The sequence below is a fragment of the Emys orbicularis genome, chromosome 2 (assembly GCF_028017835.1).
Source record: "Emys orbicularis isolate rEmyOrb1 chromosome 2, rEmyOrb1.hap1, whole genome shotgun sequence".
Taxonomy (NCBI): domain Eukaryota; kingdom Metazoa; phylum Chordata; order Testudines; family Emydidae; genus Emys; species Emys orbicularis.
The window spans coordinates 105,060,686-105,088,419 of record NC_088684.1 but is presented as its reverse complement, the minus strand read 5'-3'; the positions used below and the strand labels follow the sequence as shown (position 1 = coordinate 105,088,419).

The 27,734-nt window shown below is 40.1% G+C and overlaps 1 protein-coding gene across 2 annotated transcripts in view; it reads right to left on the bottom strand.

Annotated features, from left to right (window-relative positions):
• Nucleotides 1-27,734, bottom strand: part of NFATC1 (nuclear factor of activated T cells 1) — a 144,582-nt gene that overhangs the window by 81,669 nt on the left and 35,179 nt on the right. For both annotated transcript variants that reach the window (XM_065398980.1, XM_065398981.1), the window contains exon 4: nucleotides 1,647-1,849. In XM_065398980.1, coding sequence (XP_065255052.1) covers nucleotides 1,647-1,849 — 203 coding nt within the window. The remainder of the gene's footprint in view (nucleotides 1-1,646; nucleotides 1,850-27,734) is intronic.

The window sequence follows — 27,734 nt, the reverse complement described above, 5'->3', positions numbered from 1 at the left end:
AAAAGCCAAAATGTTTTGTTTAAAAAAATGTGGAAATGAAATGTTTCATTTCAAAATTTAGCTAGATTTAATTTTAAAAAACCCCTAAAACCTAAACCTTAAACTAAAACTAAACATTTTTTGTTTGTTTTTTCAGTTCAGCCACCAAATCAAAAAATCAATTATTCGCCTAGCTCGGTTTATTACAGCCTAGCAAACTTGATATGAAAATCGATCATCTCTGGCACAAGATCTTTTCAGCCACCTTTGACATAATGACTTTGGTGACAGAAAAAATAATATATTACTTACTTGTCAAAAAATCAAATAGAAGGCCAAAGAAATACTCTGCTGGTATAAAATGGTGCAGCTGCACTAGCTTGAATGGATCTGTGTCAATTAACACCTGCAGATAATTTGGCCAAAAGTGTTGCAGGGCTATTCTACTATATTGCATAATGAAAGTCTAGAGGTCCCAACATCTTGAGCCTTCAGCAATCACTCTGATCCCCATTAGCCCCGCTGCAAGTGCCACTGTAGCTCTTGTAAAATGAATTAAACACAGAGTTTTAGCCTTAATTTGCATCTTCTGAGATTTAATGGAGTTAATTCAGACATACATGTTGTTGCTGCTTTTGTTGTTTGCATGTTGATTTTTTGTTTTGTTTTTTTGCAAAAGTATATATGTAAATAAATATACAAACATATAACATTATGGGTGACATTATGGCTCTATTAAAGTAAATAGGAGCTTTGCAAGTGACTTCAGTGGGGCCAGGATTTCACCCCATATATGTATACATCTAGGTGAAATTCAGAGGACCCATACAAGGTTCTCTATATCACTTGAGACCTTAATGCTGGAGCTTAAAGGATTTGGAGAACCTCATACAAGCCCTGTGAACTGGGATGAATTTCACGCTACCAGTATTATCCTAGGATGAAATTCAACTGTGTGAAGAGGACCTACACATATCTCACTTAAGACCTAATCTGGGAATTAAAAGGTGCATAGGCCCCTCTGCATAGGAGTAAATTTCACCCTTAGAGATTGTGAGAATAATTATACCTTGCTCTAACTGAGAAATAAATGTATCTTTGCTACTTTTAATTCTAATTGTTTTGCTTCTACTGTCACATTTTATTTTGGCTTGACCTAAACAAATTTCACTGGAAAAGAATAATGATACTTTATATAATAAATAAAAGATGTTCTATTTATCTTAACAAAGACTAAATTATTTGGAAATATTCTTTATGAGATTTCCCCCAGCCCAAAGATAAATTTTAACAGGCCCTGTTCCTTGTAGTACTGCATACAGGAGTAAATAGGTGTCATGTGTAGAACCTAAATGCAGGAGCTGAGGTAGAAGATATTTACAGCTCTGTAACTGAGATACTCACTTTAAATGGCAAATAAGGACATTGACTGAAACTCTAGAATGAAACTAACCAGTTGTCATTAATATTTGCAAAGTTTTTTCTGGCATTAAGCTGATTAGGGGCAATTTGTCCCAACAAATCTTTGGAAAACTGCTGGAAGCTGGATTATTTATAAGATTCAGCAGGGAAAAAAAAAAAGCAGCAGCATACACTCAACAAAAAAAACCAAGTGGATAGACTGGGAGGAAACTGCTAAGCAGTCAGGTAAAGTGCATGGGTCTTACATTGCTTTCATCTTGCTTTCTGGTAGAAGTGGAATTTCCAAGACTTTGGTGTTGGAAAGTATTGTTTCATGGCTGGTGGTGGAAACAGTCTTCCCTGTGATTCGATGAACCTGGTAGAAGGCATGAGGTCTCAGCAGGCGGTCGTCTGCAGTCCCAATGAACAGCTGTAGCGTGAGCGGCTCACTTTCTAAGTAACCGTGTAGCTGGCAAGAGAACAGAAAACTCCTACTAAGCACCATCCACATAAACTGCTGGGAATCAATTAAATTTTTATAAGCAAGAGAGTCTAATTCAAGGAGAAAACTTGTGACAGGTGCTAAGTGTTAAACCCCCTTTTTTTCTGTAACATAATATTGGTACAATAAAAAAGGTGCACTCAGAAAACATCTCATTATTCTCAGTTACCTGAGGCATTTTAGTTGGAGTTAGCCTTTAAACAGTCCTGCTGCATGCATTCAAAAAATTTCATATTACTTCTCTATAGCAGTCTTTTATGAAAAACAATGGACTCAATGTTCCCGCAGTAATACTAAGGGCAGCAAAACCAATGGACATGAAACTGGAAGGGACCATCACAATTCATCCCTGAACTTCCTGTATTCCCCCACCATCACTAGAAGGTGTAAAATGCTGGTAAATGCTGCCTGGAATAGACTGGGGATATTGTATATGCATGAGATTATTTGTTCACCTAAGTGTCAAATTCTTGGATAATTGCACACAAATCTCATTGAAGTCAATGGGCCTCACCTATCCCACAGTAGCCCTACTGATGTCAGAGTTATGTATGCTGATGTATGCTGGTGTGAGAGCAGAATCAGGCCCAGTGGATTAGAGTCTGATCTAATTTACACTGGTGTCAACGTACAGTGACTCAGGCAGTGGTGTTGCTGCACTGATGGAGTGACATGGGTGTAGAAGAGATCTGAAATTGACCTAATGGAGTGGGACACGAGAAGCTGACCAAAAATTATCATGCTGGCTTACTGTTTGGATACTTAGTCCAATAGTTTGATAACACTAACAGCAACCCCTCTCATGATACTGACACACATTTTTAGATTTAAATGAAGCCCCAACTAAAACTTAATCAAAAATGAGCATACTGTAGATATCATCCAGCGAAGAGTGACTTCAAGCTGAGACAATCTTAGCTCAACCCCTGCTGGTTTGGCTCACCTGGTTGATCTGTCACCTTCAGATTAGGAGGGTCTCAGATCATAGTTTTGGCTGGAATAACAAACAGCACACTCAAACCAAGCAAATCCAGCCAGCAGATGGGGGTGTGTGGAGTGTGGGAGGAACTCTCCTAATTGGTTAAGTCTCCTGTAGTGTCTGACTACTAGCTGGCAGACATGGGGCCAGGAGAACTGCTGATGGCTCTCATCACTAATGCCATGGCAAATGGAGCCCATTGCTGCTTGCAAAAGTGTGCACTAGTCAGACACAAAGGGCTCTATAGTTTCCTCCCATTTATGTCTTTGTCTCTAAAACAAGATACTTCACAACTAGCTGTTTCCTAATATCATCATCAGATCAGACACAGAAAAATATTAACAACAAAAATTGGTTTTGAATTCTTTGGCTGCTAAGATCCATCCTGAAGTCACTGAGGATACAGCAAGGACCTGGGAGAGCACTGGGTGTGCTTTTTGCCATATGTACATTGGTGGTACATAATCTTCTAGCTTTTCAATATGATATAAGCTTAGTGGCTGCTGATAACAGTTCACACAAAATTGCCCAGGTGCCGTAAATAGTCATTTTATGAATAACATTTTTAGTTGCTGCATGTGCAGATGCAACACAAACCCAAATACAGCTGAAAACAGTAATATGTGGCTAAACCCAAAGTCAAATATAATAGATACTGGTGTTTTGCTTATTTTTTCTTTAAGTAATAGCTCAGGAAGCCAATTGTGGGGGGTCAAAATAACAACATGAGGTCTAGTCTTCTTTTGGTATTTCTACCATACAGGAACTGAAATGCTGCTAGAAGATGAGATCTCAAGCTATTTTGGCCCAATCAAGTCCTTCCTGAGGAATTGTAAAATCCTGTAGAGCATACATACAAACATTAACCCCTCCCCCCAGTACATGCACATATTATAATAATGTTAATCACATACTGCAGGTTCTTAGGGCAGGTCTACACTAACCCCCCAAGTCGAACTAAGGTACGCAACTTCAGCTACGTGAATAACGTAGCTGAAGTTCGAAGTACCTTAGTTCGAACTTACCTCGGTCCACACGCGGCAGGCAGGCTCCCCTGTCGACTCCGCGGTACTCCTCTCGCCGAGCAGGAGTACCGCAGTCGACGGCGAGCACTTCCTGGTTCGACTTATCGCGTCCAGACAAGACGCGCGATAAGTCGAACCCAGAAGTTCGATCGCTCGCCGCCGAACTACCAGGTAAGTGTAGACCTACCCTCAGATAATCACAACATTGGTCAGGAAATTTCCTCCCATACACAGCACTGGCCAGGTGTACTGTGCATTTGTTCACCTTCCTCTGAAGCCTCAGACATCCCTGCCTTCTGTAGTGGCCAGACTAGACTTACTGGGCCAAATGGTTTTATCTGGTCTGGCAATTTCTATTTTCCTATCTAAAGAATATACATGGAGGGAGGAAAAAAAAGAGAGTGATTCAGCTACACTGCTGTAGTATTTTATCTAATCTGCATTGCTAGGACACCACATAAATGGCTTTCACCTGCAGATTGAGTGGGAAGTGTTTTAAAAGCATTCTACTTTTTTTTATATTAACATTACCAAATATAAATCTAAATGAAGTAAAATTAGTTAGAAAGTCTGATTTTTCAATTAGCATCTTCTCTCTCTCTCTCTTTCTTTTTAAAGACTAGCTAGACTGGCCCCTCCTATGCCCTTACATGTAGCAACAGGTGGCCTACGACCCATTTGGTTGAATGCAAGCAAGCATGGCTTATTATGGAGGAGGTTGAACGCATTATGATTTTCATTAACTCTTCTGAACCCCCAGTACATGGCACTAAGCCAACGCTAGTACTATTATAAGATAAAAGCAGACCTAAGTCTGAGTGTTCACTTCAAACAGGTGCCATGGTCTGTATCCCTTAGTTCAATTAACCATTTCAACAGCCACTAGCACCAGGGAAAAGTCTTATTTTCTTTTGAGTCAAAAACCAACATGAGCAGGGGCTTTCTAATTTGCTGCCTGAATGAGTGTAAGAAGTTCTATCTCCAAGACTTTCAGAGGGAAGTTTTAACAAAGGATATCCTTTTCCAGCAGGGGTTTATGCCACCAGTTTAAGCATAACTGCAAGAAGGTTATATATCATTGTACTGTAGCAATTCTAAGTCTCTTGTTGGTTTGATTCTATATTTACCACGTTTCTATATCACTTGTGGTAACTTGCTCCTCAAACTAGCAGGGTCTTCAGAACATGTTATTATCCTCACTGTCTTTTCAGGTTTTTTTCTACTTTAGGAATCTGACTCCTGCTGTTAATCTTGCATATAGTTACTAAATTCTTCTTTAATATGATACACAGTCCAATTGTAATGCATAAAATAGTATCACACACAAAACACTTGACTCTCCCTATGAGACAAAAAGGACTTGTTGTAAGTATATATATTTATATTGTATATGAAAATGGGATGTTTCACCTTTAATTCCTAATGTCTCAAGATCCAGTCTGAACAGTTAAAGGGCAATTATAGTACAAGCTGTGACCCTGTGGAACAGGCACCTCAATGTGGATCTGCCCCTGCATGCCTTAGAGTCATAGCTGTTTACTACTGTTACCACAGTAGACTCAATACAGCCATTGCAGAGTGACCTGAAATCTATTTTGCCTCATACCTCTTCAACATTTCCAATCATAGAACCTTAGCATTGATGTAAGAGGCAGAACTGGTGATGATGTAAGAGGCAGAAAGAATACAGCTGGATCTTTAGGTGCCAGGTGGAATATACAGGGTTGGCAAGAAATGTATTTTTACTTGTAATCTGAACAAATTTGACTTGGAAGTTACTGAAAGAGATGAAATATATAACTCCACAATGCTACCTTTAAAGATTCTCTTTTCTAACTCCACTCACTCACTATGGACGACAAAAAATTGAAATAAACATACATGGATCTAGATATATTAAGGAGTGTGAGATTTAAGTTAAAATAGACTGAGTGAAGAACTGTCAAAGCCCTGACTCAGCAAAAGTAGCACACTAAGCACGTACTTAAGGCCCTACATGTTTTGCTGAATCAGGACAAAAGGACTGAAGAAATGGTAGACTCAGATCAGGCTCTGCTATCATAAGACTGTTTTGTTTTAAATCAAAGCTGACCAGTGTTGCCAACTCTCACGACTTTATCATGACTCTCACCTCAGGATATTTGGTGTTTTTCTTACAGCCCCAGTTCCTGGGGTCAAGTTAATATGTGAGAATCTCAGCTTTCATTTAAAAAAGAAACCCGAGTTTCTAACCCTCTTGCTTGTGGAGAAAAGCTTGAAAATGTGACCCTGAAAGGTTCAAAAACCAGAAAACAAATAAAAAGATTCCAAATATATTTATTTTTTAAGAGTCATGAATTTTAAGCCACTCATGAATTTAAATTTAAGCCAACCCTGATTTTGGGGGGCTCAGCTCATGATTTCTGTATGCCTGGGAAAGACTGCAGCTCTTTGCCTAACAACCTCAATTGGTGATGAACTACTTGGCTGGCTTTGAAGACCTATTCCCTGTTATCTATTTAATTCCCAATCTGAAAATAGATATTATTTATGGTACTCAATGAACATGGACATTCGAGCCCCGACAAAGCATTAGATGCTCAACTGCCCACTCAGTGAAAAAATATAAATAAATAATTCTGATAGGTTGCTCACTAAGCAAATCAGTACAGAGCTGACCCTGCAGTCCTTACTCAGACAAAATTTCCATTGACTTCATGTTATCCACTGCAATGGAAGTTTTGTTTGGGTAAGTGCTGCAGGGATCTAGCCACGCAGTATGAGGCACCTGATCTCAAATTTGTGTTTTCCATTAAGTTTTATCCATTGCATCATATTATTTACTTTTGCATTATGTCACATAATCCCCTATGCCAACAGAAGCAACAAAATGTAATGCAAGGATTAACATTTTAAAAGGACCTGTACTGTGCCTGCCTAATTTTAGATCAGGCAACCACTATCAATAGCTGTGACAGACCGACTTGGGCTTTTGATGAATTTTTGGCAGCTAGCAGATGTCTAGAGAATGGACTAGCTTTTGCTCTCTCTGAACTAGTCACAAGAAAGAATATCCTGCCGCACTCTCTAAATATTTAAGCGTGTGACAAGGACCGGAGGGTGGGCAGTGAAGGCATAGCTGGAATAGAGTCACTGAACTTTTACAATTGTAAGCAGGTAAAGGAAATATATACAAGATGCCTGTAAAAGAGGAAGGCGGTTGGGGGGGGGGGGGGGGAGGGGAATGAGCATTCCTATTGGTTAGGAAAAAATTTTACACACTCACACACGTGCATATTTTCCATGCATGTTCTGGAATACTGTATTTGGTTATAAAGATTTCTGTATCCTGGCTTGCAGCATGGGATGCATGCGTCAGACACCCTATTTTTATCTTTTTCCCTCTGTAACACAGTCCCAAAGCAGAAGCTCCTCTCTTAATACCCCAGTGGCTGAACATTGGCAACAAGGTTGCTCTCAGCTACATTATTCATAATAAAAATGTTGCTCTCCTATAGATCACATTTTATCTGGCATGAGTATGTCTGCACTCAAAGGGCCTGAATTTAATTTATACTAAGGCCTCTGCTGCAGCAGTGTAAAGGGGCTTTACTGCAAATAAGAATCAGACCCAAAGTAGTTTTGGTGAGGGATTTTTTTCCCCCCTTGCTGAGTAAATTTGAACATTCAGTGCAGTACATTCTCCAAGACCTTGTTTTAATATAGACTAAAAGATGCAGACAAAGCTTAAGCGCACAGATAAAGATCTCTGCTTTGGTTTTGGAGTGAAAATAGGTCATCTATCTTCTATTGTCATCTTGACTAATCGTTGACTAATCTGCGCTTCTCAATTTGGAGAGATATATCAAATAGCATCAATTGATATTTGATTTCACCTGGTAATGGAGATTCTGAACTTGGTTCTGATCTCATGTACCCTAGTTTTACACTGATCTAACTGCACTGAAATCAGTGGAGTCACTCCTAATTTACACTAATGTGATTGTGATCAGAATTAAGCCCCATGTCACCGTATGTAATTTTGTGCAACAGTGAGAAACAGGATACCCTGGTTGGCAAATTTCTTTGCTCTGATAATCATGCTAATATTGCCTGAAGTAAGGTTTCTTTGGAATTCCTAAACCCTGAAGTCACTTCTTTCACAACACCTTCTCCCACTGAGATATCTTGATTTTCACTTATAAACTGCTATTCATCTTGACAGCGCCAAAAAAAATAAAAAAATCCAAACTTTTCTCCTATAGTACGTGCTGCATGCAGAACTGTATTGCTAATACTGGCACATCCAGTCCCTGAAGTGTTCTAAGAGCAAATAGCCAGAGAAGCATGGGGAAAACACCACCACCAACAAAAAACAATACCAAACAACCCCCGTTCACCAGCAAGATTTACTTAGAGAGTAAACTTTTAATCACAAGGTAGTGTTTGTGATGGAGAAGATGGGACCAAGTCAAGCCTCCAAAAATGAGCAAACTGGATCTTTGGGAAGTTCAGATCAGGATCCAAACTCTACACCTTGGGTCCATCTCTTAAATTAGCAAAATGACAGGGTTGGGAGGAGTATGATGGTATTTGAAAATTACAGGTAGGATTTGCCAATAGGTTATTTTAATGTGAACGTTTATAAATCCCCGTTGACGGTTATATTTTGTAGAATGCAATGATTTGTGGATATTATCCTATCCAAATATGTCATACATAATTTCAGCAAAAGTGGCTATTTTCAATATTGGGAAGTACATTTCTATTATAAACCATAATATTTATTTTGAGAAAGGCAGTTCAAATACTTTGCATGTTTCCTTCCAATCTCTTTATGCCTTTGGCATGTTAAAGTATGGCAAAATACTTAGAAAACCTGTTCTAACAAATAGACTTCCTAAAGCTAGCTGAAAGAATGATCCCATTCTCAAAGACACAAGAGAAGAAGATTCAGTCAGAAACGAATTAGAAAATGTATATATTTGACTGAAAGAATAACTAAAGGTAATGCTGACTGCTCTATTCTACACAGAAACTTCTTAATACATGTGTTTATTAGCTTTGCAAACAGTACCTTGCAAGGAGTAAAGTGCTATTTGGGTGTCATAATCAGGCCCTTAAGGAAGATAATCAATAAAAATACCTTGATTTAGGAAGGGTTTTTTGGCCACCAAGTATATGGGGAAAAAAGAAGATATTCTAGGTAAGCATGTTTGCAGCCAGATGTTCACAAAAAGGTAAACAAGGGAATTAAATCTAAGACCTATAAAGTAAATGATGCATATGTATTTAAGTCTCAGAACGGTGAGCTATGTACAGTATTGCTGTATGCAACCCTATTCAGCCAGGAGGACTTTTTTATGGTATCTGCACATGATAAATTATTAAAAACCAACAAATAGGCAGGTTTTTAAAAGTTCCTTAATATTCAGCTTGACACAAACATTTCAAATTCTTCAATATAAAAGAGAATTTTAGGATCAATCTGTTTAAACTAGCTGCATACGCAATTTTAGTACTGAACACTTAGCATCAAATCAATGTAGACTCAATCTGAATTTTAGGAAAACAAATTAAATTTAGTTAACACCTAAGAGTAATATAGAGCCTTACCCCTTTAGATCTTTAATTGGGAAGAGGGAAAGGATGCTCTTGTGGGCAATGACTGTCATGTGATTAAAAGGAACAGACACAGGGGTCAGAAGACATGGGAATCTTTTCTTGTCTCTACCACAGATGTCCTTTGTAACCTTGGGTAAGTCACTGCAGAGCAGTGCTTCAGTTTCCCCATATGTGAAAAATTATTTCAATGTCTAAAGCGTGCCTCTCCAGACCTCTAGACTGCACAATCTTTTCCTCTCTGTAGAAAGCCAGTTACTATGACTGCCTCAAACAGGACTATTAAACAACCATCATACCTATCAAAATAAGCTTTTCTCCATCCAGCCACTGCATAACCTTGCTCAAACTCCACTCCCAGGGAAAGCTTGGAGAACAGATGAGCCTTAAAGGGTGCCCTGAGGGCTCTGCAGCATCAGTAGGGGATGGAAGGGAGGAGGGAGTTCCAGATGCCAAGCCACTAGCCTTCTCCCATTTAAACCATGAGCCTGTTACCTTAATTACCTCTGCTAATCAGAGGCATCATTTCAGAAAAAATTATGGGGGATGGGGGAGGGCAAAGTTGTGTCAACATGCAGAACATTGTATATTGGTTAGTATATAAACCAATTGGTTTAGTATATGTTATATCCCTCAAACTATTGCTGGTGAGGGGCAGGGGATAGAAGAAGTAATGGAGCATATAGACCTATGAAAAGTTGGGAGGACAAACCAACATTGGGGGGGGGGGGTGACACTGACCCCTTTGCCCCTTAGCAAATGAGACCCCTGTTGCTAATCACAAGTGCTGGTACATTGGTCAAGAGAGATGGTCTGTAAGATAGAACCAAAAATATTTTAGACTCCATAGATCAAAAACCATATCTTAAAATTCACCTGAAAAATCAACTAGTAACCAGTGCAAATGGAGGAGCGATGGTGTAGTGTGCTCCCTCGGGGAAGTATCACTGAATAGGTGGGTAGCTGCATTCTGCAGTAGCAAATGGTCTTTAAGTGTAGGCTCATGTAGAGTACATTAAAGTAATCCAAACCCAAGGTGGCAAGAGCATGGATAAGTGTAGTGAAGCGTCCAGCTGAAAGAAACTCATGACATTATTTTGCCAGTTGCAAATGATGAAAAGCACTCCAGGCAATCTTCCACCTGCCCATTGAGTGACAGCTCCATAGAAAGCAACAAAGAGTCCTGTGGCACCTTATAGACTAACAGATGCATTGGAGCATAAGCTTTCGACAGTGAATACCCACTTTGTCAGACCCACGAAAGCTTATGCTCCAATATGTCTGTTAGTCTATAAGGTGCCACAGGACTCTGTTGCTTTTTACAGATCCAGACTAACATGGCTACCCCTCTGATACTTAGCTCCATAGAATTCAATAGAATCCCAGGTTGGAGGCTTGAGTGAAATCACTGAAGGTTCTCATTGAATTTCTGTCCTTTTGCAGCTGCATCCTTCAACCTTTAACATTACTGTTCTTATGGTGTTTAAATTACTGCTATACCATTGAGATGTCATATATTCCCTTTATTTCCCTTTGCCCAGAGCCATCTGCCTTGTGCTGGGATAGCCCACCACTTAAGCAAAGTTAAATGAGGGTTGGCACTTCAAGGGAAGAACTCACAGAACACCTAATTCCTGTAGGATACGGTGTTGATGATTCTTGGGAGCCAGACTCTGCTTCTTTCTACTGTTGCAACATGGGATTCAACATAAAACAAAGTTCTTGACCATTTGTCATCACTGACGAGGCCATGGCTCTTTTGGAAAAAGTAGAAGTGCTAACCCTTGGATACATATCAACTCTGCTATACAATGCGTTCTTTGATGAATGTGCAAGTCAAAAGAAGAGGGGTGTCTAGCTTAAAAGAGCAAAGCAGGAAGATTTGAGAGTAAAATAAAATCTGCTCTTGCAGATCTGAAGTTGTCCTCTGAACATGACAACTTAGGCTGAATTTTACTTGACTATTTGCTTGCATATTTAACTAAGAATGATTTCATGTCATCTTTTTGTGTCATAATACAAATGTTCTCTCTTCACCCACCCTCAAGTCAAAATGTAATAAAAATACCAAGAGTTTTTGTTCTTTGTTTGCAATATTTTTTTGAAATACTAAACCAATTTTTTCTGAGTTCATTTGAACTTTGTTTTAAAATCCAGATGTATTATTCACATGTCCAAATATTAGAGTTGGTCCACAAATAAAATTAAGCTGACTCCCATCCCCAAAGAAACAAGGATGGGCTGAGGGTGAAGGGTGCCAGGGGAGGGGAGCAGAGGGAGGAGGAGAGTGAATGGAAAACAGCTGGAGTGTGTTTTATGTGCCACTTTCCTGCGCTGCCACTTGGACTTTGCTTTGACAGTGCAGCAAAAGAGCAGCTGTTCACATCATGATGAATAAAGATCCATATAAAACTTCCAGCTGCAAATATGCTGTGAGGAATAATTAATTGTAATGTAATAGAGATGCTGTGCACTCAATGACTGGCTCACTAGGCGTTTAGGTCTCCATCCAGAGGAAAACAGCCTTCGTGGCTGCTGGCTTGCAGCATATCCAGGAATCTCCTGGCTAAACAGCCACAGAAGCTGCTCCCTGTTTCTAGAAGGGACTTCCCCCCACAGAAGCAGCTGTACAATGCAACCACCCCGGCTTGCACTCTTTCCAAAGTCATTAGACTCCAGGGAATGATACCCTAATTCAGGGGGGGTCTTCATTTGACAATTTACACATGTAAAGGGGTGGCCATTTTGAGCACTTTGCCCCAATACACACAGTACTTAAGGTTACTATCCTTGTGCTCTGCCAACAAAAGGAATCAGGAGGAAAAGGGGAGAGATTTTCCACGGTGAGACTGAGGAGAAGCTCTCCCCTGTCTCTAGTTGTATCAGCAATCTGACTGGTTTCTCCCCTTCCCTCTCCTATCGCACCTCATCCCACCCCCGCCCAGGCAAGGGCGGTTACTCCAGTCCTAGAGTTGTAGTAGTTTTCCAAAGCTGCAAGGCCTTCCTCATCAAGGGTGTGGAAAGTAAAGAATCAGGCACCCGAGATGGAACTGGGGTGCACTAGAACCAGGTAGCTCATTTAAATTAACTCTTCCCATGAGCAACTCCATGATTCCTTGGTAGGTTGCAGCTGGCCCCTATGCAACATGATGACTTTTCCTCTGGATAGCTTGTCTTGCTGCACATATACCATATGTGACCTTTGGTGGCTTTTATATCCCAGCAGGCTGTCTGTGTTTTTATCTGGACAGGATCCATAGCAGTTAAAACTGAAGCATGAGAGACTTCCAAATTACAGTTAAATAAACTCACTTGTACAATGTAGGGAAGGGCTGTGAACGTTTCAGAGGGGGAGGGGAGGGGGGAAAACCAACTATCTCCAGTGTTTTCTTCCTAGGTCTCCAACTTAAATACCATAAGCTTGATTTTGATCAGTATAAATCAGAAGTTACTCCACTGAAGTCAACAGAGTTACATTGGTGTAAAAAAATATATGGCTCAAGCCCCACATTTTGGTGTCCTGGCTAAAAAAATTCCCCATACAGAGAGGTTCTTTCCTTTCCATTTTATCTGCCATTACGCCTTCCTACCTGGAAACTCAACTATAAATCAGTTTACTGTGATCATCCACTCACACTGTTGCTTTTCTGCACTTATATGCACCTTTTAATTAGAAAGTTATATTTGTGACCATGTAACTACTAAAAGACTGTAGATGAGCAGTGCAGTAGTGATTTAATATGTGTATAGACAGATACCCCACACAGACTTATAGTTGCAAACATGCTGTTAGTTATGCCACGCAGTGGCGGATTAACACACAGGGCCTGTGCCCAAGGGTCCTGACCAATTTGGGGGACCCCACAGGAGCACTGGAACCTGGGTGGAAGTGGGGGGCTACCAGTGCCAGAACTGTAGCCTTGTTCCCTGTTCCTCCTCTTTCCCTGAGGCCCTGCCCCCTGGAAGCTGGGCAGTGGTAAGAGCTGCCCAGGGAGCCTGGGCTGCTGTGTGGAGCCCCGGACCCTCCGCCTGCTCTGGGAGGGAGCCCAGGTGCCCAAGAGCAGCCCCCAGCCCGTGTCCCTGCCCCCCAGGGCATGTTGCTGCCAGTGGTACCCAGGGGCGGGAGCTCTGGTCTGGCCTCCTGCCCCCTCCCTGGCGCCTGCAGACACAGTCTGCAGGGAGCAGAGGCCCTGTCCCAGCTGGGAGGCGGCAAGGGCCCTGGGAAGGTCACAGGCAGTGAGGAGCCAGGCAGGGCCTCCTCCGTTGCATCTCTCACTGCTACTGGCCCGGTCTCAGCGACTGCCAAACTCCAGCAGGCTCGCTCAGTGCCTGCACCCCGCTCCTGCTACCAGGCTGCCCCCACCGGCTCCCTCCTGCTCCCGATGACAGGCTGCCTCACTGCCGCCTGGGCTTTGTGCCCGAGGCAGCAACCATGTGCAACACTGCTCCTCCTGTCACCTCTTGCCTGCAGCTTTCAGTCTGGGGGGGGGGGCAATGCCCCCCTGTTCCCTCAAATTACATCCATGCTGCCGCTGCTCCACACCTGCCTGAGGCTACTACACCCATGTTAAAAAGTGGATGGGCACGGCCCCCCTGACCCTCCCAGTTCCCCAAGTTGTGGAGGACCCACATGTGCTTTGTGCCCAGGGCCCCAATAAATCTTAATCCGCCTCTAGTGCCACGTGTGCAGTTTTTATATTAGGAATGTGCATATCTGTGCACAAACAGGCCCAGATCTTTGGATGAGCCTAGGAGTACGTCTATACTGCAGAAAAAGCCATAGCAGTGAGTCTCTGAGCCCAGGTCAATTAACTAAGACTTGCACCCGGGGGTGGCCTGTCCATATAGGCGAACTAGGCTGTCACCTAGGGTGCCTTGTTAAATGGGGCACCAAATTCGAGGAAAAAAATAAATTAAAAAAAAATGGAAAAAAATACAAATAAAATAACGAAGATGTCATTGTTTCAATTCTCGTGCGCATACGGAGGGAATATGAATTATAATTCATTTCTCTACATTTCTGATAATTTATTAATATGTCAAATCTTTTATTTACTGCAAAAATAAATAATATTTTAGCGATTTTTTCTTCAATTTGCGACGTAGGGTCAAGATGACCCACTCTGCAATTTTGATAAGCAATAACTCAGCCGCAGTGAAACACATCCGCCAGCGGCAAGAGCTGCAATGCTAGTGACACCTAACTCGAATATACATCAAGGTCGCATAGCCGGAAATTCATGTAGAGCGGAGATATCATGAGTTGATACATGTCAAACCGTCATTTTAACATACGTCACAGGTAGATGGTTAAGAATCGGGCGAATACCGTGGAAAATTATGTTTCTTGGTGCCAAAGAATAAAGAATAGCATCTTTCAGCATTATAAATCCAAAATGTGAGTATCTTTAAGCGTTATTAAACCTTACTGTTATTATTGGGCTGTATAATTATGAACTTTTCTTTGTTATAACTGGTTCACATGTAATAAATAAGGTCCATAAAAGAAAAGTAACAGCGTTAACGCTTAATAGACTATGAAAGTGATGACGTCACACTCCAAGCGGGTGAGAAAGGGGATTACTTTCTAAACAACCGGTGCTGGGTTAGAACGTCGAAAAAGGTCATTTTGTTTCCATGTAAACGCTGTAACTAACTGTTTTAATAGGTAAGTGAGTGTATGTTACTAATCATTGAACCTTTAAGCAGTGAAAAGACGTGTTGGGATGGCAGCAATGTGGTTTAAATCACCAACCATGTGGTGGGTGTGTCAGCCATCTTTAACACTATAATGCTTGCAGTCGGAAGCACAGTACATAACAATATTCAAATGCCCCATGGAAGAAAGAGGAAAAAGAAAACCCTCAGGAGCTGTGTATCATAAACAAAAGGCTGAGAAGGAAAAGGACCAAGCAAAACAGCAGGGATCTTTCCTGAAATATCTTCTCTTTAATCCAAATAAAGATGGAAGCAGTTCACAGCACCCAGATGAAGGAATTTTACTTGGAGAGGAGGTTAGCTCATATCCGCATGGAAGTAGTTTGGAACATCAAGATGAAGGTATATTACTTCGAGATGAGGGTAGCTCACATCCACAGAAAAGCAGTTTGGAAACTCAAGATGATGGAAACTTACTTCTAGATGAAGGCAGCTCACAGCATCAGACTGATATGGAAGTGGAGAAAATTTATTCACCTTCAGAGACACATGCAGAAATTGAAATAAATGAAGTAGAAGGAAGAAAGGATGAGGAAGTTACAAACAAGTTACAGTATGGGGACCCAGCTTCATGGCCCAGATGTGATGACAGTGTGCGGCAAATTCTCGTGGAACATGGACCCGAACAAGTTCGTGAATTTCCCTTCCTTAAGGATAGAAATAAAAGAAAATGTTCTGCTCAGCATTACAAGAGGAAACTCATTAATGGGGAAGAAATTCATCAAAACTGGTTACAATATTCAGTGTCAAAGGACTCTGTGTTTTGCTTTTGTTGCAAGTTGTTTAGAAATCAAGCAATTGGTACAACACTTACTGCAAATGGTTCGAAGGACTGGGAAAACATATCTTCAATTCTCTCTTCACATGAAAGTAGTACAGAACATTTGGAATGTTTTCAAAATTGGAAAGAACTTGAATTATGATTGCAAAAAAAGAAAAACTATCAATGAAGAAAATTTACGTGTGATCAAGGAAGAAGAAGAATATTGGCAACAAATATTAGAGCATCTGATTGCTTTAGTGAGAGTTCTCGGTGTGCAAAATTTAGCATTCTGCAGCCGCGGTAGAAATGAAAATTTATACACTACAGGTAATGGAAACTTTTTAAAATTTGTTGAATACCTAGCTTTGTTTCGTCCAGTCATGAAGGAGCATCTATGTAAAATAACTGATCATGAAACACAGGTTCATTACTTAGGAAAAAATATGCAGAATGAACTGATTCAAATCCTAGCAAATGCCATTAAAAAGAAAATTGTAGAAGCTGCCCATTCTGCAAAATACTTTTCAATAATACTGGACTGTACACCAGATGTGAGTCATGTTGAACAAATGACGATCATTCATTTTGTGGATATGGAAAAGTCTTCGGATGAAGATAATGTTGAAGTGCTCATAAAGGAACATTTTTGGGGTTTCACACCACTGAAGGAGACGACTGGAGCATTTATGACTGAAACTATTCTACAAGAGCTTGAAACAATGTCATTATCTGTTGAAAACTTATGTGGCCAAGGCTATGATAATGGGAGTAATATGAAGGGTAAAGACAATGGTGTGCACAGGAGAATGATGGAAATCAATCCGAGGGCCTTTTTCGTTCCTTGCAGTGCGCATTCTCTGAATTTGGTTGTCAATGATGCTGCTAGATGCTGTTTGGAGGCAAGCAGTTTCTTTGACCTGGTGTAACATGTTTATGTGTTTTTCTCAGGCTCAACACGCTGTTGGGAGATTCTGACTCGCCATGTGAATTCTCTAACTGTGAAACCACTTAGTCAGACAAGATGGGAGAGTCGCATTGATGCTTTGAAGACTCTTCGCTATGAACTTGGAAACATTTATGATGCCCTAACTGAAATTTCTGATGATACTACCTTTACTGGATCATCTGGCAATATGTCACGTTCAGATGCAGAAGCTCTTGCAGATGGCCTTTCCAAGTTCAAATTTGTGACTTCACTCATTTTGTGGTATAATATCCTTTTCGAGATTAACCTCACTAGTAAGCAGCTTCAGGAAAAGAACTTGAACATACATTCTGCTATTCAAAAACTGCAGCAAACTAAAAATATTCTGCAGGAATTCAGAAGTGATGAAGGGTTCGAAAGAACACTGGTAGATTCTCTCGAGCTTGCTGAAGAAATAGACTTTCCAACAGAATTTGAACCAGAGTCAGTTCGCATCCGGCAAAAAACAGCAGTTTTCATATGAAGGACGAGACACACCCATTCAGAACCCAAAACAAAGGTTCAAAGTGAATTTCTACTTCGCAGTCCTTGATACTGCTATTCACTCGGTTGACGAAAGATTTCAACAGATGCAGCAACTAGAGTCAGTATTTGGCCTTCTAGATGATATCCACAGCTTGCAAAAGAAAACAGCAAGAGAATTTTGTATAAAACTGGAGTCGGCATTGACTCATGAAAATTCAAAAGACATTGATGCTACAGATTTGTGTAGTGAGCTTCAGGCTTTCTCAAGACGACTTAAGAAACATTCCACTCCTGAAGAAGTACTGAAGTTTGTGAAAATAAACTCACAAACAGTTTTCCAAACATTTTTATAGCTCTACGCATTCTTTTAACTTTGCCAGTTTCCGTAGCTAGTGGGGAACGTAGCTTCTCAAAGTTAAAATTGATAAAAACATATCTACGTTCAACAATGGTGCCAGAGAGACTTGTTGGACTTGCCACAATGTCAATAGAGCATGAAATAGCTGGAAGACTGGATCTAAAAGAACTAGTGACTGAATTTTCAAAACTTAAAGCAAGAAAAGTCATGTTTTAAGAGCACAGAGTGTTTTTTATTCGGAGTGTTTTGTAAATACAGGTTAAAGTTCATTGAAGAGAGTTTTCTTATTTCTTTCTATATTGGATGTGGTGATAATGGCAGTTAAAGCAGGATAGTAGCGTAATGAATGATTTTGGATTTGTAATAATACAAATTATTTACATTTTTAATGTATTTTTATTTGAAATCGGACTGAAATATCATCTAGCTGTCGTGTACAAATCTATTCTGAAAATTTCGTGTCTCTATTTTATCTGATCTCAGAAACACTGGTTGGACAGAGGGACAGACAAACCGAATAATTAAGCTTCTGTTTTAAAAAAAAAACATTAAAAGGAAAAAAAGGGGCAAAATTTTTCCCAGTTTACCAAAAACCTCAGCCTAGATCTGCCCTTGGAGTTTGGGGGTGGGGGGCAGGTTAGCGATTGCCTGGTTCGCTAGGGCGCCAGTTGCTGGCAGCTAGTCTAGGGCCACCCCTGCTTGCACCACAGGGCTAAAAATAGCAGCATAGAGGTTCCTGTTCAGGCTGGAGCCCAGCTCGGATACCCTCCCGCCTAAGATGTGCACAGCTCAGCAGGTAACTTTAAGCCATTTTTACATTCCCCTGATTTGAGGATGGGTCTAAACCCCAGTGTCAAGCAAAACAGTGTTGCCACTGAAATTGACTTTGGGGGGGGGGGAGGGGTGTCAGGATTTCAGACCATCTATCATAGACTGCCCCAACACTGAGCTAACACTCACTGCTTGAACACAACCAATATTCATCAGTTGATCAGGTGTATTCATTTCAGGCTCTTACCCTGCAAGTTCTTTCGCGTGAATGCAACAGTCTGTCCATGGGACACGTTACAGGATTAAGGCATTAGGTGTGGTTTTATTACACACAGGGATGAACAAAGATGCAGAGGTACTTGGTGCAGTATTGTTCTATACAGACTAGTTATGATGATTATAGAGAGCAATAAGATATTAGATCACCGATGGTTAGAAAACTGTTGCGTATTGAAAATAAATATATTGTCCCTTCCCCCCAATTATCAATTTCCCCCCAAATGAAGCCTATTTAAACTACTACATCATTTGAAGACAGAAAATTAGGCACTATGTTCACAGGCTTTATCTCTGTAAATATTTGGAGTGCTATAAATACTGTGCAATACAGAACCACATTCAGAATATTCATATTCAGCTTACTGTTCTGTTGACATGAAAATTAATATATTTTTAACATTTAATTTCTGGTTTCATATTAACTGATTTGCCAAGATTCCTTTTCAAAGACAACAGAATATTTGTATTTGAGACATCTTAGTCTATTAGCATTCTGCATAGAAAGCTACAGCACAGAGTAAGGCCTGAAAACTCAATGAAAAAAGCAAAGACACTAGTATTCTAGAAAGTTGTATGCCCCCAGCAGGACTTATCATAATCAGACAGGCCATAAGTCTAACTCTGATTGCTTCTTCTTCTTCTTTTTTGGGGGGTGGAGGAGGGGAGGAGGAGGACAGAGGTGTGAGAATGAAGGTCTGAATTCAGCCTTCTTACTCATCTTGTGATTCACAAAAATTCTGCTGCCTTCCAAAACTTGCAGCGCTTATCCACTTCTTGTCCATGGCTGTATAAATGAATTCAAAGAGGGGGGTATTTTGACCCAAAAAAATGGACAGAATTGCAAAATATTGTTGAGAGAGGATGATCGTGTGATTAAGGGACTGGGGCTGGAAACTGGGTGATCTAGTTTCCATTCCTAGCTCTGCCACAGACATGCTATGCCTTGGGTAAGTTAAGTTGGTCTGGTTGAAGCTTTTTCAAAAGGTTTTTAGATTTCAAACCTGCTCTACATTTAACCAATTTGTGCCTCACATTCCTGTACAATGGGTTATAATACTTCACTGCCATATGGGGTGTTGTGTTAATTAATGAACATAAAATCATTTTGAGACCCATGTAAGATGCCAATATTATTTTAGGAATACTACTATCTCATCTGAATTTGGAGTTTAATTCTAACATATAAATTATAATTGACCTTTGAAGGACTAACTTGGACTATTAAGACCCCTCACTTCTTTAGCCAGTAGGATACGATCTGTCTTCACATGTTTTTAAAGACAAAGGGCCAAATTCTGCTTTCATTTACACTGGCACAATCCAAGAAGAGCTAGATGAATGCACACTCAGATGACAATATACACACACCTTTGGCCTGTTACGGCACTTATCTATGACTGGGGTCTCAGCTTGCACAAGGTGTAGGTCTACTGACTGATCAATGCACAGTTGTGGCTCTATTCTCCTGCCACAGAATACAAATAATTTCCATTCATCGACTATGATTCCCATCATTTTGTAGTTTCTTCTGTGAGAATACGCCTCACAGTGTAAGCTGCTAATAGAGAATTTGGCAATAAGAGTACATCAGGTATATATTATAGCTGGGATTTCATGATTTTAACATCAAAATTCTGATTAGGCTGTGAGAAATGCAAATAGGTTGTATTCTGTATCTTGAATTTCCATGGGTTGAGAAATGGAAAGCCCATCTATTGGTATTGCCTGATTCACCAAAAAAAGAAGTCTGTGACATTTATCTCTTAATATAAAGGATGTGCCTGTGAATTGTATTAAAACAGGATAGCAATATATATGCAATAGAACTGATCCTCTTATTAACAAAATATGAATGGACAACCAGTGATTGAATAAAACACTAAGCCTCCCCACAGATAAGTCATCTCCAATAAATATTCCTCAGATGATGAAGAGTCCTGGACAAAGCTTTCAACATATTTCACTTATTTTCAAACAATTCTAAATATTGTCAAGATGAGTACAGTAGAACTTCAGAGTTACGAACACCTCGGGAATGGAGATTGTTCATAACTGAACAAAATGTTGTGTTTTTTTCTTTCAGAAATTTACAACTGAACCTTGACTTAATACAGCTTTGAAACTTTACTATGCAGAAGAAAAATGCTGCTTTTAACCATCTTAATTTAAATGAAACAAGCACAGAAACAGTTTCCTTACCTTCTCTAATCTTTTTTTAAACTTTTCCTTTTTTTTTAGTAGTTTACATTTAACACAGTACTGTATTAGTTTTTTTACCACCCCGTCTCTGCTGCTGCCTGATTGTGTATTTCCAGTTCCAAATGTGGTGTGTGGTTGTCTAGTGAGTTTGCAACTCTGGTGTTCGTAACTCTGAGATTCTACTGTAATATTATTTAGCAGTCACTGTTGCCCTGGAGTTTCAGCCAAACACTGATGATTGAGTTAGTAAAATGGTCAAATACAATTTTGCATGTTTCTGTGACAGAAATTGCCAGTAAAAAATTTACATTTGTGGGCCAAATTCTTTGCTAGTGTAAATGAGTGACATGCCATTGAAGTCAATGCACCTTTATATACTGGCACACAAATTAGCCCTTGCTCCATTGGTTGTGGGTAGCTTATGCTGTGTGTGCAACTCATCTAGATTCATTTCCTAAGATGTACATGTTTTGTGTATGTTGTGTACTTTAAAATAATGTAAATATCTGAACTCAGAGGCCCCAAAATAATATCACACCCTTCCAGAGTATATCTTTCTTCCTAAAGGATCCCAAGTTACTTTACAAACTACATATATTAAGGGATCACTTAATTCAGCACTGAAATGCAGCTACCTCTAGATTGATCACAGCAGCTGTTTAACAACTCACTGAAACACTGGGTTTGTTTACAACTTCGCACACAATCAGAGCTATGTGCAAAGCTCAATGAGGCACAGTAAATAAAGTAGTTTCACACAGACAGGGATGAAGAGCTTCCAGAACAGAAAAAATTAAATTATCTTTCTTCTGAAGAACACTCACTGCACTGCTCTGAAACACTTAATGAACATTTCCAATTAAAAACATGCTGTGAAACAACTACTTTCTACCACAAAAAAAACCCCAAAACAAAACAACAAAACATGCTAGAAATGGTGAAGCTACAGCCCCACAGCTCTTTTAATGCAGCATGCGTGGTTTAAACCACACTGGGGTAGAGGTGGCGTCTCAGAGCTGGGAAATATATTGGAATTATTTCCATGGTCATCCTAAAAACAACATACTCGAAATAGTGCTAACTTTGGTGAAATATGTTCTCATCTAGAGCATGAATGTGCAGGCTTCTTCCCTCTGCTCCCAAATAAATGTTTGAAAATTAATATAAATGATATTATTTGTATTACTGTAGCACTTAGGAGATCAAGGCCCTGTTGTGCAAGGTGCTGTATCAACAGAACAGAAAGATGGTCCCTGCCGCAATAACTCCTTAGTTTTCCTAAGCACTGACAGCCTTAACTTGAGCCAGAGACAGTATGGGCAAAAGCTGTGCGAGCTTTTCCACGTAGTCCTGCCTCATGCATGCTGCTCAACCCTGACCTGCAGCAATCATCCAGGTCCTGGGCCTCTTTTGTGCCAGCACTGAGGATCTTCTCCGAGTGAGTGGTTTTATCAAATGGATATGTGGGAATGGGATGAAAGTTCCAAACTTACTTTTCATTGGTTACCCTAATCAGGTTTTGAACAGCTTTCCAGAATTAAAAGGTGAGATGTGCTGTAACTCACTCTTGTTTATTTACAGGCGCTCCCGCCGATATGCTGGGCACTTCCCAAACAGAAAAGAAGTCACCGTCTCCTCACAAACGCACATAGGGTTGGCGGAAGGGGTATATATAGGGAAGCATATATGATTGTTATGTTCAATAAATATAGACATAGACATGTAAATGATCCCAAACCTACTCCTCAAGGTTGACATTATCAGCAAGTTTCCCTGAGGGCATCAGGACTCTTCAGAAGGGATTTGAATGAGGAAAGGGTAGAGGCCTTGGGCATTAGTTCTGGGAGGGAATTGAATGCAGAAGAAGTAGTGTGAAAGAAAAAATGGAAGGTGTGAGAAGCCGATAAATGGGTGGATGAGGCTAGCATTATTGATGGAGTAGACCATGATGCAGAAAGAAACAAGGGTGCCACTTCCTAATTATCCAGAGTTACACATGTCTTTGAAAGTGATAACATGAATCTTAAATGGTGTGTGGAAAAGGAGAATCTATTAGTGGGATTCAAAGGGGGCAGGGGAGAAAGGGGAGCAGGCCAAGATCAAAATAACAGGCAAGACAGATCATTTTAGAAGCAATGTTCTATATGGATGGGAGGGGGGGTGAGACAAAGTGGGTGTCATGGGGGCCAGAGAAGAGGAGGTTATAGAAAAAAAAATCAAGATTTGAGGGCTCGGATGAGAGCTCTCACTCCAGGGATAAAAGGATGATGCATTTTAGAAGTATTGAAGAGGAAGTGGCGGCAAAATTTGGACATGGCTTAGATATGGGGGTGGGGATAGGGATAAGCTAAAAAATGGCCCACAGTTTACAGACTTAAGTGATGGAGAGCATTGTGGTGTTTCAATGGTAGTAGAGGAAGGAATAGTGGAAAGGGAAGATAAGGAGTTTGTTTTGGGCAATATTAGGCTTATCTTTGTGGCAGGATATCAAGGAAGAGATGTGAGAGAAACAGGTCAAGATGTGGGATTGGATTGTTGGAGACAAGTTGGATGTGGAGATATATATATGAGAGGTGTTTAAAACTGCATGAGGATGACATCACCTTTAAAAAGAAAATAGAGTAAGAAAATGAGAAGGCCAAAGGCAGAGGACTGTGGTATCCCCACAGACAGTGGGAGAGGAGGACACACCAAAAGAAATGTTGGAGAGAGAGTATAGGAGAACCAGGAGGGAACCATATTATGGAAGCCCAAAGTAAATGAGCTCTCAGTGGGAAGCCTTGATTTATGTTGCCAAAAGCAGCAGAGAGGTCAAGGATGAAGATAGAACAGAGATTCCACTACCTTTGCCCCCTTTTCTAACCATTTTGAGTCAGCCTGCAGTAACTGGCAGCCATTAATGTGCTCCTTGGTGTAATAGAGCGAACATGAAAGATTATGTATACCATTCAGAAAATCCAGTTTTCTTGATATGCTGAGAGATTTTTGCATCCGTTGCAGAACAGACCAAAGAACCACTATGAAATGAACAATCTCAGCAAGGAAAGAGATGCAGGATTGTATTTCTAAACATGTTGGCCAGTATCAAATATCAGTATCATAAGCAGCCTCTGAGGAGATCAAATAGTAACAGAAAACAAAATGGGTACTTCCAAGCTGTGGAAGAAGGAGGAATAAACTGTGGTCTTGAAGTAAGACTGCCATTTTGGAACAATCTTACTGACCATGTTTTTCCCCCAAAAGTACTGTTCCCTAAAACAAAATATGTAGACAATATATATTTTGGTATATGTCTAGCTTGCAAGTGTGCAGTTCAAGATCTGTGCATGCGTAAGGGTGTGAGAGCTTTAAAAATCCACCACTGCAGCAGGGAAATGCTGTTCAGCCAAAACCCATGACATTCCCAGAAACAACACATCTGAGAATCAGGATGACAGCATAGCATTTTGGTGCATCAGAGGTTACAGGGACATCTTTGTGTTCCAGTGGGTGATTCCAGTCCAGAGCTGCTTTGTAATGCCAATATTAATTTGGATGACTTGCAACAGATCAGCGGGATATATAAAACAAATGCATGCTATTCATAAAAACACTACCATTTCAGATGGTATCTACATATAAAAATAAATTTAAACATTTTTAAAATGTAAAGCTTAGTTCATAATGGGAAGCCTCGCAGTAATAAATAATAATTTGCATTTTAATAGCACCTTTCATCCAAGGATCATGAAGTGCTTTACAAACACCCATCTGAGGTGAGTGAAGTATTATTATCCACACTGTGCAAAGGAGGAAACTCAGGCACAGAGATGATCAGTAACTCAACATGGGTCCAATTCAGCAAAGCTGCCCCATTCAGCAGAGCACTTAAGCAAGTGCTTAACTTTAGCTTAATTTGACTGTGACATAAGCACATGCCTAGAGTGCTCTAATGAACAGTAATAAAAAGGTCACATTGAGCTTGTCTATGTTAAGATTTTTCTCTTTTGCTAGAATGATGATGTATCAATCAATGTTTCTACATGTATGGGATGCAAGCATTAAGGACCAAGTTCTTGTTCTGTTGAAGACAATTGGAATTTGGCAACTGATGTCAGTGGGACCAGGCATTGGCAATAACGCTTATCAATGCCACAAAGAGCAGAGGTCAATAAAATGTGCCTCAACATTTGGCACTGTAATGTTGTAGAATTCTTCGGAACTTAATGACGTTGTGTCTTTAAGAGCTGTTTATTGCTTTGAATGGGTTTCCATTTGAAATGTACACCTTGGACTTTTAAACCCTAATGTACATATTGTCCGTGTGGAAACAAAAAGCAGAAGTTCCTTAGTTTGATTGGATAATGAAACATTAAAAATAGGTGTTTTTAAACCATTAAACCTATATTAAAAATCATATTACAGATCTCTCTGCAACCTGCATTTTTTACTACAAGCAAGTAAATTGATCACTATCCCATTCCAATTGTTACAGTGAAAATATGCAATTCTTGCTGAATTATTTTTTCAAACACATGCATGGTGGAGTAGGTTTATTTGATTTCATTGCATGGACTGTATGCAACATGTTTTACTGCTGTTTATTTATATAACAGATGTTGTGGTGGATTTTCTCTCTTCCATGGCTCATAACAAAGAAGATCTCTTAAGCTATGCTTCATGAGAAGAGAAATGATAAACCCATGCTCAGAGTGAAAGCTGCAACCTACTGTGTCTGAGTAACATGACACTATATTTTCCACCTATTCCATTTTTTGTTCGTTGGAACAAAGACTGATTACAAAAGGAAAATATGTATTATAATCACATACACAGATATTGTATTAATATATTTACAGATTACAATATACCTATGGGTTTGATTCTATTCTTATAACGTCTCAAAAATAAAAAAAGTTATAAATCAGGAATAACTCCAATGAAGTTACATTGGTATAAAAATGGTGTGAGATCGAAATTGGGTCCTATTATATATTTCTATACAATACATGCTGTATTACACACTATATAGCCCAGGAAAATTATGTTTTATGTAATTGGTAGTAGGGAGGAGGAAAAAAATCATTTGCCCTGAGATATTACTTTAAGAATAGAGGACAGATGTCTAGTTACCAAAGCAGACTTGTAAAAAATTAATCACTTGCTTCATGCAGGTTAGCTGGTATTTTGCAGGTAGGTTAGTATGGTTCATAAAGAAGCATCTGGCTTTTGGTCGAGCTTTTTAATTTTAACTGTTTCATTTCAGCTTATGGGTGCTGGTCAACATGCAATAATCTGACAAGTCTGGAGCAGATTTATTCATTTGTAACTTTGGTGCATGATTTCTAAATTGAAATTAATATTGCAAGCAAATAAGTCATAAATAGTTGGCCTGCATTCACAAAGCCTTGGCTCACTCATCTAATAAACAGGACTGAAAGTGTACCTCCATTTTAATGTCATTGAGCCCAATCCTCCACTGAGACAGAAGTCCAATTCACGACATAAACATGAAAATAACTAAAGCCTAGATCCAGTAATCACTTAAGCATATGCTTAACTTTAAGCATGTGACTAGACCTATTGACTTCAGTGAAGCTACCTTTTTACTTAAAAGTAAGCACATACTTAGGTGCTTTGCTGGACTGAGGCTAAAGGGCTCTGTTCTCTATGTGGGAATAATCTGCATAGGAAACCACGGAAGGGTTTGTCTACACTTACAGAGCTTCAGCGGAGCAGCTGTGCCATTGTAGCACTTAGTGAAGACGCTACCTATGCCAATGGGAGAACTTCTCCTGTCGGGGTAGGTACTTCTCTTCCCCAAAGGGTGATAGCTATGTCAACCGGAGAAGCCCTCCCATCAGCATAGCCTGTCTATACCAGGGGTTAGCTTGATATAACTATGTCGCTCAGGGGGGTGGATTTTCCACGCCCCAGAGTGATGTCGTTATACCGATATAAATCGGTAGTGTAGACCAAGCCTAAATTTCAACATAGAGAGCATCCTAGGAATTCTTCTATCAGGGGAAATGGAATGCAGAAGCCTGGATTCCCACTCCCTTGATCAGAAGATCTCCAGAGATCAACACTGATTCAAGGAGATCCACAGGCACTTCCATGCAGACGCTCCTTACCTCTCTTCTGCCACTCAGGAGCATCCACTCCCATGGCTACCTGGACAGTATGCTGGTGCAGTACTCTCAGGGATTCCTTTCACACTGACTGCAAAAATGGGGGAGTAAGGTTCCTTGTGCCCTACCCTTCTCTGTCCAGAAGTCATGCACTATCTGGTCCAAAGCATTTATTTGTTACTTCGAGACACATCCTGGTGTGTCCAGTACCCATGTAATGAGGCATTTATATACTGATATTACTGAGTGCTCAGGTACTTCTAATTTGTTTTTTTCCTCTCACTAGAGGATAACAGGTGCATTAAGAACTGGATCAGTAAAGACTCATTCTAGGGATCTGTGCTAGGAAATTAAAGGCAGTAAAAGCTACCCAGATTGGATTTTCTAGGATCTCCCAGCCTTCAGTCCCATGGTGCAGAATTAGGGCTTGTTTCTTTTGTAGAATCTGGCCACAAACATTTGAGGCCAATTCTCCAATGCTTACTGAGGCTGACTAACAGTAAGTGTATTCAAGCTGTGTGAAGCTTGCAGAACTGGAGCCTTCTAAATTAGCAAGTCTGATCATAAACATTTCTAACCAGGCATTTCCAACTGTAGGG